The sequence below is a fragment of the Carassius gibelio genome, chromosome B20 (assembly GCF_023724105.1).
Source record: "Carassius gibelio isolate Cgi1373 ecotype wild population from Czech Republic chromosome B20, carGib1.2-hapl.c, whole genome shotgun sequence".
In the NCBI taxonomy this organism is placed as follows: Eukaryota; Metazoa; Chordata; class Actinopteri; order Cypriniformes; family Cyprinidae; genus Carassius; species Carassius gibelio.
Window position 1 is genome coordinate 25,660,770 of NC_068415.1, and position 21,282 is coordinate 25,682,051.

The following is a 21,282-nucleotide window of genomic DNA, read 5'->3' on the forward strand; positions in this document are numbered from 1 at the left end:
ATAACCACAAGGCCAAGGCTATAAAAAAGTCTTCGGAAGTCATATGCAAGGAACACACTTAAAAAAACAGTGATAATCTTGTCTTGGTGTGTTTTGTTGTCATCTGTTCTTAAAGTCATTAGGCTTGATCGTACTCAGGTTTATAGATCAGTTTTGGTCAGCGGTTGGGCTTTAGATCTGTCATAGAGGCACAAACAACTGGGAAAGCAATGCTAGCCTTACAGAAATTAAGTTTATTCAAGTGTTATATATCATCATTCTTCTATTAAAATAAAAATAAGAAGATACATTCAGTCTATCTTTTATTTTCTTATCAGAGATAACCTTGACAAAATTATACTTGTATACTTGACTTAAGTTGACAAAGTATGCAGGAAAATCTTAAGTATTTAGCCTAATCTTGTAATCAACAATGTATACAGTTACACTTTTTTCACAAATATTAGCCCAGTATGTTTTATATTTTATTTTATAAAAGTGAATGTTCATCTTTGAGGCAGAATAGCAGTAATTTGATGCATGTGTGGAACTGATCCTGATCTTTTTTGGTACACAGTGTTATTAACCCACACAGAAACACAGACAGATTTGGCTGATTTCATTGCCAATTCCTCTAAGGTGTGAGAGTATTGTAACAGACTTGATTCACACTGCCTTCTATTATAAGCCATTACCAGAATATATCATTTGAGATCTTTGCACAAAACATTAAGTCAAATTGCAAAAGGAGTAAGTCTCTTCCTGTAATATATAAATCATTGATTTCATTTCTACTCATAGTACAGTTAAAGATATATTTCTATTTTAAAAATAGTACCCAAACTTAGTAGTATACTGAATGTCAAAAATCATACATAAACATTCAACTGTAACTACTGATGTAAATGTTCTAGTAACTTATGTATATTTGCAGTATAAAACATCAAACTAGTATGTTACTGAGGGTATACTTCAAAATGTACTTACATAAGCTAGTGTGCTAGAAGAATAGTTAGTAAATGAACAGTATAACTAAACACTCATTTATTTTTGCCATGCAAAAGAAAACATTTTCTGTTTTTTGTTTGTTTGTTTGTTTTGTTTTTGCACTCAAATTCTACACTAAGTATAATGCTAGCACAGTATTATCAGTATACTTACTATACATCATATGCCTGTAAAACAGCTTAAGTTTACATACAATTTAGTTTACTAAACCTAAAATAGTATACATGTTTTATTTGAGAGTAAATGCAAATACCATATAGTTTTGGAGGTCACCATAAAACTTTAATTTTTGTTAGGCTTACGTTTAAAACGGTTTATGAGAAATTCCAATGGAGATATATAAGTATATGTAATTCAAGATGAGAGTTAAACAATGTCTGAAAACAACTCTTGATATGATGAGTACTTCTCAAGTTAAAATCCTCCAGAAGAATGTTTAGAAGCAGTCACTGAGAGACTTCTTCTGTGGAAGCTGTAAGCCTGATCCCTATCATATCCTCCGGTCCTGATGAGCGAGATGCAGGGTCCATTGTGAAGTCATGCTGTCGTTGAATTCTTCAGGGTGATCTCCGAAAGCTCAGAGAGCCAGAGCTGACAGATTACAATCAAAACTGAGACATTACTGCTGGAGAGAGATGAACTGCCCTCCAGTCCTCCAGTCCTGGGCTGATAGATCGTCTGCTCGCAGAGAGGGAATATATTGCCCCTAATGGGCCGCCGTTACGCTGGAGTCTTGGCACGCGGAGGGACTGAAATGGAGGACGTCTATTCTGGAGGAAAAACATTTCGGCACGCGTCTCTCCAAATGATGAAGGACATATCGCTCTTCACCCACTGACAGAGCCCCTGGAATAAAAATAAATAAATAAAACCTGCACCCCACGCATCACATTGCCATCAATAAGACTTTTCCCTGCTCTCATTGTTTACTTAGAGCTGTGGTAATGATCAGCAGAGCCAATGCAAATGTGTGTGTGTGTGTGTGTGTGTGTGTGTGTGTGTGTGTGTGTGTGCATGCGCTCCTGACAGGTGAAGAGATGAGAGCGCCGAACTCAATATCGGGTGAAATGATGCCAGTAGGAAGAGGAAATGTGAATGTGTTTTTGTTTTGGTCTGTGTATCTGCCTTGTAGTTTTCTCAGCAGTATACTGTAATTTAGGGTGACCATATTTTAGTTTTCAAAAAAGAGGATGGTGGCGGCAGGAGCTTTAACCTACCAGAGAAAATCAGTTACAAATCAGCCCAATTCTGTGCAAGTCATGCAGATTTGGCAACCCTGCATCCAACACGAGCTGCATACAAAGAGATTTAAATACTCCGCATATTGATAGAGGCTCCCTGATGTGAGAAAATTATATGCAATATTAAAATGTTTGCAGGAGCAGGCAGTAATGGTCAGAAATTCAGCAGGAGCAGGATTAAGAAAACAGCACTGAGTTTAACACACTGATAGTTTTTACAACTGAAAGCAAAGGACAATTAAGAAATTCTGACCGGATGCATTTTTTTTAGGTCCAAAAAGAGGACATGCTCGGGAAAAACAGGACGTATGGTCACCCTACTGTAATTAAGTCAGACATCACTGGTACTAGTGCTCATAGTCATGTGATGAAACCCTTTTAATGATGAGTTTGGGCTCCAGACATGATTGATTTCTCAAACATGTGTGTTGTGGAGAGTGTGCTGCTACTTTACCAGAAAATAACTAAAATACTTGAATTTTTTTTCCAAATCCATTTTGTTTGTTTAATTTTATATATATTTTTTTAACTTAACTTAACTTGGTTAAGTTAAAGCTGCGTTATGTAACTTTTGATGCTCTAGCGGTTAATAAACAGAACTGCTTGCGTCTTGCGGAAGAACATCGTAGCCGGAACTACTTCTCTCGGTTTATGTCTATGAAGAATCACAAAGGTACTGGGTTACTCCGCCGCGGTATCCCCAAAGCAATCTAAAATAGTCTGAATATAAACACTTATTATAGGTGCACCCTAGTGATTCAGGACAAGCTAAAAACACGGTTTGGAAAATGGATTCATGGTGTACTCGATTATTATATAAATTTTTCTACATTTTGAACACAAACAAAGTTACGGACCGCAGCTCTGATTGGTTGTTTTTTACCGGGAGCGATGGAGTTTCTGCAAATGGCAATAGGACACTGGGAGGAGCCAGAGGAGCTTGATTTTTTCACAGATTATCTGTCTCATATTCTACTGTCAGGACATAATGACAGGTTTAACAAATATGTAAAAAATATATATTTACAAAAGTTCCCTACAGCACCTTTAACCCTGGACTCCAGTCCTTTTGATCTGGAAAGGATTTATAATATTATTATTTTTCTAGAAAATTTAAAAAAATATTTCAATTTGAAATTTAAAATGTAATTTGTAAGTCCAGTACTACTAATGAAATATAATAGGTACAACATTTCTGTTTGATTTTCAGGCATTTATTTTAGTATGTCCAGCTGAAAAAAAAAATCTAATTAAATTAAAATTAAATGTATGCATTTAGCAGACACTTCTATCCAAAGCGACTTACAGTGTATTCAGGCTATCAATGTTTCCCTATCATGTGTTCCCAGGGAATCGAATGCTCTACCACTTGAGCTACAGGTACACTAACAATCACTTGAGTAATACTCTTAACAAAAATACAAATTCAAATCTTTATTATCAAATACATAGATAATAATCTTCCAATTTTAATGGTCTTGAAAATTCTGTGTAAATTATATTATTAGGATTGCATTCTGTGATTCTGCCTGCATTTTCCACATCACAGAAATCATAGGGCCCTAATATAACCCTTAGCAACAACCAGCCATTACAGCCCTGCAGTCAGCTAGCAACACCCTAGCAACCACCCGGAAAACCTTAGAAGCCAGAGAGCAGAGCACTAAAACTCTTTGTTTGCTCTTCAGTGTCACTCAGTCTCTCACTGGCCGTCCTGGAGAAACACTCCTCTGTCTCTGTCTCTGTCTCTCGTCACAATGTTCCTCCTCTTCGGTCCGAGAGTGTCATGTGTCTGTGTGTGTTGTGAGGCATCAGCCGTAAGTGATATTGATTGTGGTACATGCAGGGCTTCAGATGTAATCAATGTTTCATAATTTAATGCTCTGAAGAGTCATTTATGTGTTCAATAGAAAGATAATTGATGATGGTGGGAGTAATGGATGTTTAGACAAACACAAATCCTCTGCTAGCATTCTGAGCTGCATCGCTAATCAACATCTAAATACAGGTTTATATAGTATACAGCAAATGCTTTGCTTACACATTTGTGTGTGTGTGCTTTAAGAATGGGTTGATAGATGTCTGCAGCTAGTCATGTGTGTGTCTGTGTGTGTGTGTGAGGGGGGGGGGGGGGGGGTATTTTTATGATGAGGTTCTGATTGACAGCAAAGCTGCAGGCTTCCTCATCCAGACAGATCTGCCACACACACACACACACTCTCTCTCTATCTTTCTCTCTCTCTATCTCTCTCTCTCTCTCTCACACACACACACACACACACGTTTACTTAATGTTTTTAACACTGTACAGATCATATATTCTACAACTAAACCTATCCTTAACAAACTTTCCTTAACAAACTTTCTGCATTAAAAAAAAAAAAAAAAAAAAAAAAAAAAAACTTTATTTTTAAATCTGATTTACAAGTGAGTCCCCAAAGGGAGGTTTTGAGAGATTTTTCAGGTTGAGATACACATTTGTCCCCAAAATATGGTTAAGTACGTACACACACACACACACACACACACAAACACTCCTTTTCTGAGTTTTCTGAGGAATAAGATAGAAATGCTGAACATATATACTAAAGAGAATAAAGCTATATTACAATTATTTAAAATATAAATATTACATTTGAAGAAAGAAAAAAAAGCTGTAACTTGTTACATGTCAAGCTGTTAGATTCTGCAGTGGAGATTTCCTGATAAACATTAATAAATATATATCTTGTGTTTGGTAGCTTCATTTATCAGTTTCTGCATGTCTGTCGATGCACATGGATCATCATTATCACTTTAAGGTTATATGACTAATAACTTTTGGCAATGTTGTATTTTTCACATATTCTTGTTCCAAATAAATTGAGACAGAAAAGGAAGTAGAAAGAGCACAGGCTTTCTCCTGCTGTGTGTTTCATGTGCAGGTCTGATCTGAATATGTCAGCGATGTGTTTTCTGTCTTATCTGTGTATTCTGTTTGTTAATGCTCATGTGCATCAGTCTGCATGTGTAAGTGAGCGGTTCATGTGTGTGTGTGTGTGTGTGTGTGTTTGACGTGACATGTCAAGCAGTGACAGCAGTGGTGTGCTTTATCATTCTGTTTTTGGATCTTGTATTAATTAAGAGAATATGTGAAATATTTGCGGTTAACGTGAACCACAACAATTGTGGGGAAAAAAAAGAACTATATATGGTGACTAGCAAGACATAAAGTATACCTTTTGCTTTATTTAAATAAAAGCTTTTTGAACTAAAATATTGGGACTAAAACAAAACAATACACAAAGGTGTATTTGTGTTTATGGAGGTCGCAGACAAGCTTTAATGCACAAGTGTTTTTTCTCGTTTAATGTTGAATGGGGGGTAAGAAAAAGAAAAAAATGAATCTCTCCCAACTTGAGACATATTGTTTTCAAGCTGTTGACTGATATCTTTCTGCACTGATCGAGTGATTACATGATTTATTTTGCTAGTTTATACTGTATCGTTGCACCTTCTGATGTTCATTCATGTTTATTTTGTGCTGTAACTATTAAAGTGGAAGAGAAAAGAAAAAAAGTGGCTACAGCGATGTCAGACAACATGTCAGAGCGTCAAGGCGCTACAGAAAGTGTTTGGTGCAGGGCAAACCATGGCTTGAACTGCAGTTGTTTATTGGGTCATATAGAATCTGCGTTAACTTAGATTGCATAATGAACAATAAATGAGAGAATGATGTTAGAGTTTTTGAGAGGACTGTATTCACAGCACTGAGTTTGTTAACGTGAAACATTAGTCGCAGCTCTATTCACAAAAGTCCAGTTGTGGAGTAGTGGAGTCGACTGCTTCGTACAGTGATTTGGAAATTTGAGCGTGACTCATGCTGTTCCCACTCTGACCAGCCTCATTATTCAGCAGCAGTCTGATTATTCGGCTGTTTTAAGTGGCAGCCCGCTGACGCTTTTGAAAGTGTCTAGCCGTGCACATCTTCAGTTCAGAGCTGCTTTTGTCCGGGGCTGATGGGATAATTGCTGGGGTGCAGAATGTCACGCCAGTCCCAGAATATCTCCCTCTGTCTCTTTCTCACCTCATTTTTTTATCCTATGTTCTTTTCTCCTCTTTTCATTTCAGCAGTTTTCACTCTTGCCAAAGCCGCTTCCTCGGCTGAGACGCTGTTGGGTCTTTGAGTCGTCTTCTGTGATATCTGCTCCAAAACACACACACACACACACCACAGGGTCCCACGGCAGTGGAAAACATGGACATGTCAGGGAATGGGGAATAAAAAAAATGGATTTTCAAGCCTGTAAAATGAGTCAAATATTTAAATATCATGGAAATGCAAATAATATACTTCCATTCAAAAATCTGGGATCAGTTAGATTTTTTATGTTTTTAATGACGTCTATTCTGTTGTAATTATTTGTATTTTCAGCATCATTCCTCCAGTCTTCAGTGTCACATGATCTTCAGAAATCAGAATAATTTACTGATTTATTGTCAACATTGTAAAGAGGTGTTCTGGGGCCTATTCTTCATACGTCGCTTATTACATCCGAGATCAAATGACACATCCAAGATGATATCATCGTGCTAATCATGATCCGGCTTATTGGGTTCTTCGAACACACCTGTTGTGTATGATTAGTATCACTGGATTGAGTTATGTGAGATAATTGCACGTTCATGTGTTGTCTTAAAAGGGGATATGTATCGATACTCGAAACCATGATCAGCAGTGCAGCGATTGGCTGGTGGCAAGACGGAAATGTAATGACGTCATATAATTTAAAACGACACCTGACGAAAAACTTGACAAATTTCTGGACTTTTATAAGGAAACAGCCAAGCAAACAAAACTACATAAATGTTATAATAGATACATGAAACAGATAATAGATACATGTTTTTATTTTATTAGATTTTATTTGTCATGATTCCCAATTATTTAGAATCGCAATTTATAATAGTTGTGCAATCTTTAAATTTTTATTTCAATGTAGAAATTATCTATTCATTTTATTTTATATTTGGACAGATTTGTTATGTGAAAGCATTAATGAAAGTTTCTTAAGGGTCAATATCATGTTATCTGCATCTCCTGCGCTCCATCAAGCCACTCTTATAATATTATCATCACTCAAAATAATGCACGACTCTATTATCTGTATAGCATGTGTGTAAGACTCTAATACAATTATGTATGTATGTACGTATGTAAGTAATAATTTTAAGACAAATAAATATTTCAGTGAGTAAAACTGGCTGTGTCTACAGTAGGCTGTTTTGGACTACAAAGCATTTTTATATTATTTTTAAATATTTTTTTAAATGATTATTATTTTAAATTATTGTCCCTGGATCAGTACGATACTCTTCTAATAAAGTAGTGGTGGTAGCAGACATATTTTGAGTATCAGTTCTGGTTGAAAAGAAGCGATCTAATCCAAACATGAAATAAGCTGCTCCCGAGCAGGTTTAAGCTGACGGACCTGTTGCTATGACAGCAGCTCCGGGATGAGCTTCGAAGAACCAAACGATCCAAGATCACGCCAAATCATCAACAATCAAATCCAGCTAACTGAGTTAGCGACGTACGAAGAACGGGCCCCAGGTTGTTTTGTTGTTGTTGTTGTTTTGTGATTATATGATGACTAGTAAGTTCAAAAGGATTTTTTTTTTTCAAAAAAAGAGACTTCAAAAATTATTTACTTTTTATCACTTTTTTTTATCAGTTTAAATAATGTGATTTTAAAATAATAATACTTTAATATTTAACACATTTTACTGTAATAACAATAGGACACAAAATATTGCATTGGCAAGACATCACTTATGTAGTGTTAACAGGTATTATAATTATAATTACAGGCATATATAATCACTCTATTAATTAATGAAGCTGTTAATTCAAATTCAAACAGAAACTTGACATTAAAAAATACTAATAATAATTGACATTGCAGCAGCCATGTATATATATATGTAATATATGTAATACATAAGTAAGAAAACCAAGTGTTAAAATGACAAGCTGTTATAGCAACTCAGCACTGGCAGGAAACTCTCTAACCTTTAGTGCTGAAGCACAGATGAGCTCTGTTGACTAGTTTAACACAGTAACAAGACTCCACAAAACTGATGCCTGATCAGCAGAATTACTGCAGCAGGAGAGAGAGAGAGAAAGAGCGAGAGAAAGAGAGAGAGAGAGAGAGAGAGAGAGCAAGAGAGAGAGAGAGAGAGAGAGAGAGAGAGAGAGAGAGAGAGAGCAAGAGAGAGAGAGAGAGCAAGAGAGAGAGAGAGAGCTGCGGCTGCACAACAGCATTCAGCCAGAACACTTTTGAAGATTTACATCATAATCGGCTCATAAGCATTACTGACTTTGGAAATGTCCGAGGCGTTTTAAGAGAGATCAGTTTAAAGGGCCAGACGCTCCACTAAAAGAACAGCACTATCAATATTCCCTCACACAGGCTGCAGATGGCCGGCTCTAATTGAAAGGGCTTCTGCTCCGTCTGAAAGCTGGACCTGGCCTGATACGACTGGGTCACTTTCAGATTGCAGGCTTAGCGCTTGCAGGCTTGATCGCTTGGGCACAACATTAAAGGAAAGTGGCGTACAAAAGCCAGACCTTGACTTCGAGGCAGAATACGGAGCGAATTCAGCTCTATTCAGCCATGCTTTGAGTTCAATAATAGAAACCTAAGACTGACCTCGCCAGTCACTGGATTTTCAATTACGCCTTTCCTGTCCTCGCGTGGGTGTTTGCCTGAAAAGCTTTTTCTTTGAAAAATGAGCAACTGTTTGTGAAAATCTGTTTTGTCTTTCGAGATTAACAAAATGAGATTTGGCTCTCAGTTTTGTATAAACAGAGACGATCTCTGAACCAGAGCCTCGGACACAAAGACTCGACTGATGTTTGAACGTCACAAAAACTACTGTTAGTGCTGGGACACCAAACTCATTCATTCATTTGATTGAGTGACAGACCATCTAAAACACATCCTGTTTCCTGTTTCTCTGTGCAGGTCATATTCGAGGCTGAGGTGACCAACGGCAGAAGAGGGTTCATTGCCATTGATGACATCCAGGTGCTCAGTTACCCATGCGGTGAGTCACAGTGTGTGTGTGTGTGTGTTTGGGATGGTCTGGTCTAGTAGTTAAACGTCTAGACTGCTAAGTTAAACTATCATCATTTTGTCCTTGTGTAAGAGACTTAACCTCAGGTCACTCAGCAGCTGGACCTTCCCTGTTATTTAAAGCAGCTATCATTTCCTAAAACTCACACCCCTGTACGTCTTATAGCTGACTGGCCTTATGAACCCGGGACAAAACATCAGTATATATTCATCAAGGATGCATTAAATTGATCGAAATGCAATTATTATGAACTTTCTATTCATCAAACAGTTCTGAAACCAGCACAACTGTGTTCAACATTGATAATAATCAGAAATGTGTCTTGAGCAGTAAATCATCATATTATTCTGATTTCTGAAGATCATGTGACACTGAAGACTGGAGGAATGATGCTGAAAATACAGCGGAGCATCACAGGAATACATGACAGTTTAATAGATACTCACACAGAAAACAGTTATATATATGTTTGCTCACACTTTATTCCCACTATTCCCACTATTAAAAAAAAACATTAACTCTGACATTTGCCTCGATAAACTCCTATTTTGCTGCTTAATAATAGCTAGTAAGCTAGTTATTAAGCGTAGGTACTGGGTAAGAGAAGAAATCACACAGAGCCGAAAGTTAGTGAGAAGAGGTGTGTGAATAATATAAAATGGTGGCAGGGTCAATATAACAACTGTGTTAAACCATTTGCACTACACGTTACCAGAATGATATACATGCATCACACTGAAACAGGCTGAGCTGAAATATTTTCAGGGAATGAGCAGTATTGACAGGAGCGAGTCAGCAGTGAAGAGCAGCGTGCTCAATAAATGATCAGAGGGGGCAGTACAAGCAGATACAGTAAATACTGTAAGTGCACGGTGTCTGCTATATAATTAGCCCTTATTACACACCGAGTACTGCACTTAGCATGAAGCGTTTAGAGGTCAAGTGACGGCACAATCAGCAGCCGCGCACGCACTTACACTTCAAATGTCAGCAATGTACACATCATTTGAAGTGATTAATATTTTGTCATCCAGCAGCGCCTCTCTCCAGGTGGAGAGCTGAGCCCTGATCATGCTGCAGGTATTCCCAATTAACAGCTAGTCCACGGATTACTGACGCTCGCAACGTGGATTATATCCCTCCAAACGCTGCTAATAAAGGGATGACATCTTATTACCATGATGCAGGAAGAGAGGGAGATGAAGGAGCTCTGCTGTGTTGCTGTGCTGGAGAGTGTTCCTGCAGTAAAAGAGCGTTTATTTTGAGGACAGCCCATCAGAAACACTACTGATGAGAAGCACTCCAGACTGACACCTGCTTCTGCTCCACTTGTTTTTTTTTTTATTCAACCTTTATTTTTTCAGGGAAGTCATTAAGAACAGGTTCTTATTTACAATGTGGAATGACCACTAGACAGAACATTAGGAATACAGGTTAGCATTTACATAAATACATTTTAAAACATCAAACATCATCAATCTATTTACTGTAAAAAAAAAAAAAAAACAATAAAATCAAAAACCAGCAACTGCATTTGTCCGTGAATAAGTATATAATAGTTTTGGAGGATGAAATTGGAATTAGTTTATCTAGTTTGACAAAAGATTATGAAGCTCTTTTGCTCACACTAAGAAAACAGAGCTATATTTCGTTTTTTTTTTTTTTTTTTTTTTTTTTTTCGTTTGCATATTATTTAGCAGATGCTTTTAGCCAAAGCAATTCACAGAAGAGAAAATAACAATTTGTCAACAGTCGCAATACACAATGGCAGGTTTATTAGACAACAAGATTAGGAAGCAAGCTGTCTGCAGGAGAAATGCAGAGAAGGATCCGTTTCATTACAGAAGCAATGAAATACACATTTGTTAAGTACTTTGATCTTTATGTGTTTATAAATATGCTGAATATATAATAATCTGATTTTTCATACAATTTATATTTCATCAATTTTTTTTTTGCTCCAAAAACAGTCATACTTTAGTATTTTATGAGCAATATCCACCCTGTGTATGACCCTTAGTTTTTTGGTCAGCTTGCAGCAAGTGTACTAGTATATACTGTAGATACTGGCCATTCATAGGAAAGACCAGCGGTTTGGAGAAAGCCTTCAGGCTGCCTTCCTGTAGCTCTGACAGGGAAAAAAGAACTGATTTATTAAATCTGAGAGAGACAGAAAGTTCTGCAGCTGGTTTACTGACAGCAAGAGAATAAAACAACACAGAGACAGTTATTTTCCATTAATGACCGATGCAATCTACCAAGAGCAAGGAGTAAAGACATGCATTTTCTGGATGGTAAATAATGGCACTAAAACCAGAAAATAATGTCTTTTAGCGCTAATGTTTCACCATGTGTCAGTGGTTGGCTGTGAGCTGTCAGTAAATCTGTATGTATGTGTGTCATGAATGCAATGTAAGTCACTTTGGATCATTTAAATGGAAAATGGATGGATGGACTAGCATAAACAGTAGATGAGTCCAAAGCTACAGATATGAACAGATTTTGCATTTTACATTTTGTTTTCATGGAGTTTGTGGCCAGGCTGCTTTTTGCTCTTGTACCTCTATCTTTAAGAGTATGTACAGTATGTAAATTATTTTGTTGTGTTTGGACAGCTTGGTCAAAGCTTGCAGAGCTCAAACTGAAATGTAAATGTTGATGGCTGTATGTTTTTGTTCTGGGTGGACTGGAGAGGATGTGTTCATCTCATTGTTCCTCTCTGTATGTTTCTAACACGGAGAGAGCCATTGAAACGCTGACAGAGAGGAACGATCTACATGCAGTTTTTCTTTCAGAGCCAGATGGGGAGGAGATGTTGTGATTGGTTTGGTTTATGGATCACAACTCTTTATTGTAGAATTATCTGCAATCAGATAAAAAAAAAAATAGCTAAAACCGCTGAACTTCCTGCGGCAAAAGTCTTAGTTAATAGTGTGAAGTGGTCCCCAAACTAAAGTGAGACTGTTTTACTGTAGCCAGCCATCTACTCAGCGCTGTGTTTCAGTGTGTTTACTATATAATTGGGGGAAATCTTGATTTATTCTTCCTTCATTAATGCGCCTGTTCTGGGAGTTCAGCTCTGGTTAACCCTGGAAGCTTTAGTATAATGATATATCAGAGCTATGACGTTATGTGTTGTTGTCTTTTCCTTTGAATGCAGATAAATCACCTCACTTCCTGCGTTTGGGGGATGTGGAGGTCAATGCTGGACAGAACGCAACGTTCCAGTGCATCGCCACTGTCCGTGATGCTGTCAACAACAAACTCTGGCTGCAGGTGGGACAGTCTGACAGACACACACACACACACACACACACACACACACACACACACACACACACACACACACACACACACACGCGCACACACACACTCACACACACACACACACACACTCTCTCCAGCTTCTGCTGAATTTACTCTAACTGTAAAATATGATATTATTGCCTGTAAAATCCACACTGGAGATCATTTTTAATATTTCACAGTTATAGGGGTTATTTGTCTTTCCTTTCAGAAGTAGGTATGTTTTGTTATAATAATTACCCCTGTAGGGGGAAAAGTAGTACATTTTAACATACTTTAATAGTATTACTTATTTTGGAAATAATATATTTTAAAAGAATATACTTAAAGGGATAGTTCACCCCAAAATTAAAATTCTGTCATCATTTGCTTACCCCTCAAGTTGTTTCAAACCTTTAAGAGTTTCTTCCTTCTGTTAAAACAAATGAAGGTATATTGAAGAATGACCACCAGTTAATGGTCACCATTGACTTCCAAAGTAATTTAATTTTATTTATTTTATTGACCTACTTAAGTAGCACTATTTCTATTGTCTTTGAAATATGGTTAAAGTGAACTGCTAATTGTACTGACAAAAGTTTGTGATAAGCTTAAAAGAAAAAGGATTTATGTAATTTCTATTAAAACGTGTGTCATTTATTTCAGTATTTGTAATTACACATTTGTTGAAGTTGCAATTAAGTATATTTAAAATATCTGTCACGACCGGTGATACAAGGAAGCAGAGATCCAAGTGCGAGATCCAAGTGCGGGTATGATATTTATTAAGGGGTAATCCAAAGGGGTAAACAGTCCAGGCAGGGTCAAAACCAGAGTATCCAATAAACAAGAAACAGACAAAACACAAGGCTAGATCAAGACTACGGATAAACATTAGACAAGGACTCTGTGACACATACTAAGACAGACTGGGTTTAAATACACAGGGAGAGACAAACGCTAATGGGGAAATGACTGAGTGCAATGATTGGTAACCAGTGACAGCTGGGTGCAATGATTAAGCAGAGAAATGTGAGGAATGTGGTTCATAAAGTGACAGACACCGTGGGAAGGGAGGACATCTAGTGGAAACCCAGGGAAGACAACCCAGACACTGTGACAATACCCCCCCCCCCCCTCTCTACGGAGCGGCTCCCAGACGCTCCTCGACAAGACACAAAACAGAGACCAGGAGGGAGGCGGACATGTGGAGGCTCAGGGGGAGGGACGGAGGGCTAGAGAAAAAAAAACAAAAAAACATGGGGAACAGACACCAGAAGTGCAAACACAAAACAGGGAGACCAGGAGGGAGGTGGACCAGAGGAGGTTCAGGGGGAGGGACGGAGGGCCAGGCTAACAGAGAGGAACAGGGACAGGAGTGAACACAAAAACAAAAAGCAAAAAACAACATGAAGCCCCCCAGGGCGGAGCACAAGACCACCACAGCCATATGGTCAGGGATGAAGCCCCCCAGGTTGGAGCAGAAGACCACCACGTCCGTGTGGTGGAGACCGGAGTTTCCCAGGGCGGAGCAGAAGACCACCACATCCGTGCAGCCGGATCAACAGGAGGACGAGTTTGGTTTGGCAAGTCTGAAACAAAGAATCTGAACAAGTTAAGAGTAGCCTCCGTGGCCATGACAGGATCAGTCGGGCGATCTGGGAGTTCCGCAGAGGCGTGAAGAGACTCTGGTAATCCAGCTGAGACGAGGAGAGGCTCCAGTAGTCCCACTGGATTCCAGAAGATCAATGCTGACTTGACTCTGCTCCTGAAGATCATTGGTGTCCTGACTCTGCTCCTTAAGATCATTGGTGACTTGCATTTGTTCATGAAGATCATTGGTGATTTGCATTTGTTCATGAAGATCAATGGTGACTTGCCTTTGTTCTCGAAGATCACCGGTGACTTGACTCTGTCCTTGAAGATCACCAGTGACTTGTCTTGACCCTGAAAGGTCAACGGTGACTAGCCTTGTCTCTAGAAAGTCCATGGTACCTAGCCCTGGCTCTGGAAGGTCATCAGTGACTAGCCCTGACTCTGGAAGGTCAGTGGTTACTAGCCCTGACTCTGGAGGGTCATCTGTGACTAGCCCTGACTCTGGAGGGTCATCAGTGACTAGCCCTGACTCTGAAGGTCCATGAACACCTGACTCGACTCTGGAGAGTTCACTAGAACCTGACTCGACTCTGGAGAGTTCACTGGAACCTGATTCGACTCTGGGGGGTCAACAGGAACCTGACTCGACTCTGGAGAGTCCACTGGAACCTGACTCGACTCTGGAGGGTCAACTGGAACCTGACTCGACTCTGGAGGGTCAACTGGAACCTGACTCGACTCTGGAGGGTCAACTGGAACCTGACTCGACTCTGGAGGGTCAACGGGAACCTGACTCGACTCTGGAGGGTCAACGGGAACCTGACTCGACTCCAGAGGGTCAACTAGAACCTGACTCGACTCCGGAGAGTTCACTGGAAACTGACTCGACTCTGGAGGGTCAACGGGAACCTGACTCGACTCCAGAGGGTCAACTGGAACCTGACTCGACTCCAGAGGGTCAACTGGAACCTGACTCGACTCTGGAGAGTTCACTGGAACCTGACTCGACTCTGGAGGGTCAACGGGAACCTGACTCGACTCCAGAGGGTCAGCTGTGACTGTCATCCTGTGCAGCGGTGCTGGGCATGCAGCCATCTTGGGCCATGACTCTGGACTGGTGGCCATCTGGTGCTGTGGTGCTGGACCGGTGGCCAACTTGGACATTGGCGCTGGGTGAGTGGCCATCTTGCACTGTGGCACTGGGCTGGCAGCCATCTTGTGCTGTGGCGCTGGATTGGCGGCCATCTTGGGCCATGACTCTGGACGAGCGGACATCTTGGGCCTTGGCCCCAGGTTAGCGGCCATTTTGTGCTGTGGTGCTGGGCTGGCGACCATCTTGGGCTGTGGCTCTGGCTCAGCAGCTGTGACGTGAACAGTCTTGGGAATCTCTAAGATCCTTGACAGCGTAGAGAAATAATCCAAGAATGAGTCAGCGGCCATCTTGGGCATTGCCGGTGAGCTGGCGGGCATCTTGCACCGTGGCGGGGCTGGACTGGTGATCACCTTGTGTTGTGGTGCTGTGTTGGCGTCCATCCTGCCTCGTGGTGCTGAACTAGCGGCCATCATGGGCAGTGGCGCCACCGTGGCAGACGCGCGCTTCCTCTCTCCTCTCCGTCCGCCATGGTGAGACGGTGGCTCTGATCCATCCCACACAAGCCCCCGGTCGAAGGGAGGCCATGGTTGAGAGCGGTGCTGAATCTTTTCTCGACCACTCCCTCCTCAGCGACCTCCCCTGCTCCCCGGAAAACCACCAGGCGAGTTTCCTCAAATCCATTCCTCTCCCGCTCTGTGGCTGGGGAGGAGACATAAGCAGACATACCGCTGGTTCTCTGTGTGACGGAGTCCTTCTGTCACGACCGGTGATACAAGGAAGCACAGAGAGAGATCCAAGTGCGGGTATGATATTTATTAAGGGGTAATCCAAAGGGGTAAACAGTCCAGGCAGGGTCAAAACCAGAGTATCCAATAAACAAGAAACAGACAAAACACAAGGCTAGATCAAGACTACGGATAAACATTAGACAAGGACTCTGTGACTCATACTAAGACAGCCTGGGTTTAAATACACAGGGAGAGACAAACGCTAATGGGGAAATGACTGAGTGCAATGATTGGTAACCAGTGACAGCTGGGTGCAATGATTAAGCAGAGAAACATGAGGAATGTGGTTCATAAAGTGACAGACACCGTGGGAAGGGAGGACATCTAGTGGAAACCCAGGGAAGACAACCCAGACACTGTGACAATATCAAAGTCAAGGTCTACTGTATTGTCTAATTCTACATTAAATTATATATCAACGTCAAATATAATATAACACAGCAGTTAAAATTGAATCAAGTAATTTACATGTACTTGAGTATTTTGTGAGTATATTATTAAAACATGATTTAAAATGTACTTCAATGTAAAAGCATTACATTTAACACAATGTGCAAAATTGTACTTAAGTGTGTTAAATAATAAATAATGTGAAAGTTTAGTAATTTAGGAGGCCTTATATTGCATTATTATCTGCAAGTTAAAAAAATGTTTGAAATATACTTGAAGTACACAATTAATACACTTCTCTCTCACAAGGGTTTGATTCAGTATTGTGTCCCCCTGCTGTCTGTGACCCGTCAAAATGAAAGCTGTGACTAGTTTTCGGGTCCGACCCGTCCGCTGAGGACCACTGAGCTAGAGCTCAGATCTTGTTTTTAACAGGAGTCACACTTTAGATCAGACCAAAGCTCTCAGGGAGACGAGCTTCACCCTAATTGGCCGGGAATGTCAAGTGAGCAAACAATCCCGCTGTTTTTAAGTTCGGTTTCACAAGAGTCAAAGAATTGCATCAGTTTTGCAACTACATCCCATTTTCATGGTCAGTGGGTATATATAACCAAAATGACTAATCAAGCAGCTGGAGAGAGACGCTCGCTTCATTAAAACTGAGCCTGTCACCGAGACAGCGTTTCCTCTCGCGCCCCTCAAACTTCCCCACTTTACTCATCCCACAGGAAAATCCTGCTCACTTAATGATATCGACGTCAGCCGGGTTAGTGTCCGTGTGTTGCGCTCGCACAGAGGTGAAGCCCTGCTGCTGACCTTTGCTTTTAATGAACTAAAGAGAGGCCTTCACTTTCTGACGAGACAAAGTGAGCTGGAGACGCAGTGGACGACTGAAGGAGAGGAAGTGCCTGACGGGGTGGGAAAGTGTAGGAGAAGTGACCTTTTCTGCTCTGATACACGAGGAGGTGACAAAATGAAGGAAGCAAGTGCACACTGGGGTCTTCTGACTAATAGGAGATGGCAGTGTTAAAGAGACTAATGAATGATGATCTCACACTTCACTCACACACTGACCGGCGTCCGTCACGCTTCACCCAGCGCTCAGGAGCATCTGATCAACCCTACAGCCCTGTCCACATCAAGAACAGTGAGGATAAAGATATGGGTTATCACACACGAGCACACTCGTCTGCCACTTTAAATCCTCTTTCTCCTTATAGCAGGATTGATTCTGATTGACTGTCAATGTTTGTATTGTTCGTCAACCGAGTGATTCCAACGATACCGTTTCTTTATGCCTTTATCATTATAGCTGTGGTGTGGACTCTGCTGTTCTTTAATATTGAGAAAATCTATTTTTAGAATCAGATCTTTATCGTCCACTCGTGTCACAGCATGTGGCCTTTTGAGATGAAGATCCTTCTCTGAGTTTGAATTATTTAATAAATTCATGTTCAGTTTCCAGACGAAAGGCACGTGGAACAGCATTTACAGGATAGCACCAAGAAAGCAGTGGTTCTGTTTCATATATCACTGTTAATGGCTAATAACGGCTACAAATCCTGAGCAAACACCACAGACTTCATTTAACCATAATGCTTTTTCAAAAGCAGCTCACTCACAGATCATTTCCATTGATTTTGTTTTATTTTTGTTCTTTCGATTGTTTTCTCATCCATTTTTTTTTACCTTCTGTACCTGAACAACTCTGATCTGTAAAGTATCTAGTCGGCAGATTTCATTTCCTCTGAAAATGACAAAACCCTTCAAGCATGAAACATGGCACACGGCTGGATTCAATCAGTCAGACCTGCAAATATTTATTTTTCATCTCATGTGTTGTCCCATACAGCGGCGTAACGGAGAGGACACTCCAGTGGCAGAGAAGAAGAACATCAACCACAGGAAGTTTGCGGCCTCTTTCCGACTGAGAGAAGTGAGCAGTCAGGACCAGGATCTGTACCGCTGCGTCACCCAATCAGAGAGAGGATCCGGAGTCTCCAACTTTGCTGGACTCATCGTCAGAGGTGAGGACCTGTCTTGTTGTCTATGCTGTCATTGTACTTTTATGTATATTAAAACACATAGTTTAGATTCTAAGTTCTGAATATATGCCAAACATCTTTCCCAGTTTATAAATCTGGGGTCTACAAAAGAGAAGCATTAAAAAAAAAGTGTCCTGCTGGTTTTCTGAGAAAATACATAAATAAATAAATAAATAGTACTATTGATATTTAAAAACAAATAATAATATATTATTATAATTAGATAATAATATAAAATAATTATTCTGAAATGTTTATAGTTCAGTTGTGATAGTGATATTTATTAAATTTTTTGATTAAATAGACTAATTAAATAGATGCAAATAGACTCGGTAGTTCAGACTTTGTGCATTCGTCTCGGGAGTGTGATGTCTGCGACGACACAAGTCCGGTAAATCTGTAAACAGCAGTGTACTTGATAACTTCAGTCAGCTGACCATGGCTACTGCAAATTTCCTCTCAGTATATTTACAATAAAACGAAATAGGATATCAAATACCACTGCCTCCTTTGGTTTTCATTTAAACATAATAACAGCTGCAGAAATGTACTTAGCTCAGGGATGTGTGTACTGTATGTATACAGCCATTACAATGAAACAAAATATTATATAGATTTGCTTTTTTAATTTTCATTTTAACATATAGATAAATTGAATACCGACCAAAGAAAACCTGTTAGATTTACCCCGCAGCTGAATTATATTTTATGTTTAACCACTAAAGACACATCAGAGCCAGCGGCACACATCAGAAGGTCTATCCCAGGAGAGGCTGTTCTCCGCGGATACATGAGGACTGAGCTCACCGTCTACGAGATCAGCGAAACACATTTTTAAATAGGCGCTGTCTTTATAAATAAACCACAGATTTGAGTTTTAAACAACTACATTCTTGCCTGAAATACTTTTAAAATGACATTTCATGACACAATAACAGTAATATTTTGAAAATGTCGATCCGAATAAATGGTGGTTGAACTCAACCAATGCTGCGTGAACTCAACCAATCAGAATGTTTAGTGCCAAAGTCCCGCCCCCGAAAGTTCCGGAACTTTGAAAAAGTACCACCTCGCCAGCAGGGACTTTCTGAGGGTCATTTTTACACCGGAACTTTATTTAGTTCCTGGTTCCTGGTTCCTGCGGTGGAAACACACCGAATTCCAGGCCAAAGTCCCTAGTTCCTGGGTAAAGTTCCTGTGGTGGAAATGCAGCACTAAGTACCAAATGATATAAGGAGCCATATAAGCACATATGAAAAAATGTAAATAATTTATAGTATGTGTACAGTGCAACAGCAAAGAGCTTTTTTACATTTAAGAGATTCCAAGATGCAATACTGAACAGGATCACATTGAGATGCCAAAAAACCCTAAAACAACCTCCTGCTGACTCTGCATTTAACTACAACAGTACACAGATCCATTCCATATAACTAAACACAGCAGCGTAAACATGACATATCAAAACATTATTGTGAATGTGTGTGGAAACAATGCGAATGTACAGAAATGTCTGCGCTTGTGCATAAATAAAGTTTGCGATCAGTGCGTCAAGAGCACTTATACATGTATTAATATGACAGACTCACACATGCTTACTGTACAACTCCTGTACACCACCACAACTGTCTTTACCTCGAGGCTGGTTATCCAGTTATCCATCTCTGCAATCCTTGATGTAATCAGCCTCGTTTCCTTTATATTACTGCTGTTTTGGATGGATTTTTTTTTATGCATTTGCTTACTGGATCATAGGACTGAAAACTTTTACAGAGATTACCTGCTTAAAATGATCTGATCACAAGCAGAGAACCAAAATTGAGTTAAAGGGTTAGAATAGAAATTGTGCTTCAATAATTTTGTGTTAAATTAGTTTAATGCTTGATGGATTGTCAAATTATTTACACACGTTAACGATGACAGCAATATCATATATACATATATATAAAATGTATGAAGGCTGTGTTTGTATAGACCTGTTTAAAGACTCATCACCCAAACTCACAGTCATGGTTACAGTGACCATCTGCTTATTTAAATGCTGCTAAATATTACAAACGCATTCATATTCGCATTAGCACTGGCACAACCCATTTATGCAAACAGACCTGATTGGATGTTTTGGGGTGACTTCGGTGCGTTTGGGGCCCGGAGAGTGATGGTGGAGTTTGCTGTGCACAGATGTGACTCTGTGAGGAGTGCAATAGTTAGCGGCGGCCGCAGGGCAGAAGGGCCAGCTGAGGATCAGCCTCACTGACAGCTCAGATATCTCCACCACACTTCCCAGCTGACATCCTGCTACAAGGATACCAAAGATGGTAATTTCAGCGGAAATTTTTGGGCCATGGATTTGTGCGTGTGCTAATGGGAGCTGGCACGGAGTTGCCTATTGTCGCGCGTGACCCCAGGCGGGTGCTTTATTAGCTCCTGCTCCCTCTAATGCGGGACGACAGCGGGCCCTCCCGGCTGTTTGGGGCCGCTTTGTAACAAATGAAAATTTCAGTGGCGAATTCTTACGCTGGAGAAGTATTGATCTGTGTGTCCCCCAGCTGCAGGAAGAAAGATGGAAGAGGGAGAAAAGCCTAACACAACAGAACACAGTTGTGGCCCCAGCATGCGGGCAGCTCGGCGCGTTTAGCCCAGGGTTTCCAGTAATGACACGAGCCCTCTCTCGCTTGTACAGAATAAACTGAATTGACGAGACGTGTGCTGTGATTATTGGACATCTAAAGTGACGT

At 40.2% G+C, this 21,282-nt stretch overlaps 1 protein-coding gene across 14 annotated transcripts in view; it reads left to right on the forward strand.

Annotated features, from left to right (window-relative positions):
- Window positions 1-21,282, forward strand: part of LOC127984348 (receptor-type tyrosine-protein phosphatase kappa) — a 170,371-nt gene that overhangs the window by 69,019 nt on the left and 80,070 nt on the right. For all 14 annotated transcript variants that reach the window (XM_052586971.1, XM_052586973.1, XM_052586960.1 and 11 more), the window contains 3 exons: window positions 9,236-9,317; window positions 12,508-12,623; window positions 18,352-18,526. In XM_052586971.1, coding sequence (XP_052442931.1) covers window positions 9,236-9,317; window positions 12,508-12,623; window positions 18,352-18,526 — 373 coding nt within the window. The remainder of the gene's footprint in view (window positions 1-9,235; window positions 9,318-12,507; window positions 12,624-18,351; window positions 18,527-21,282) is intronic.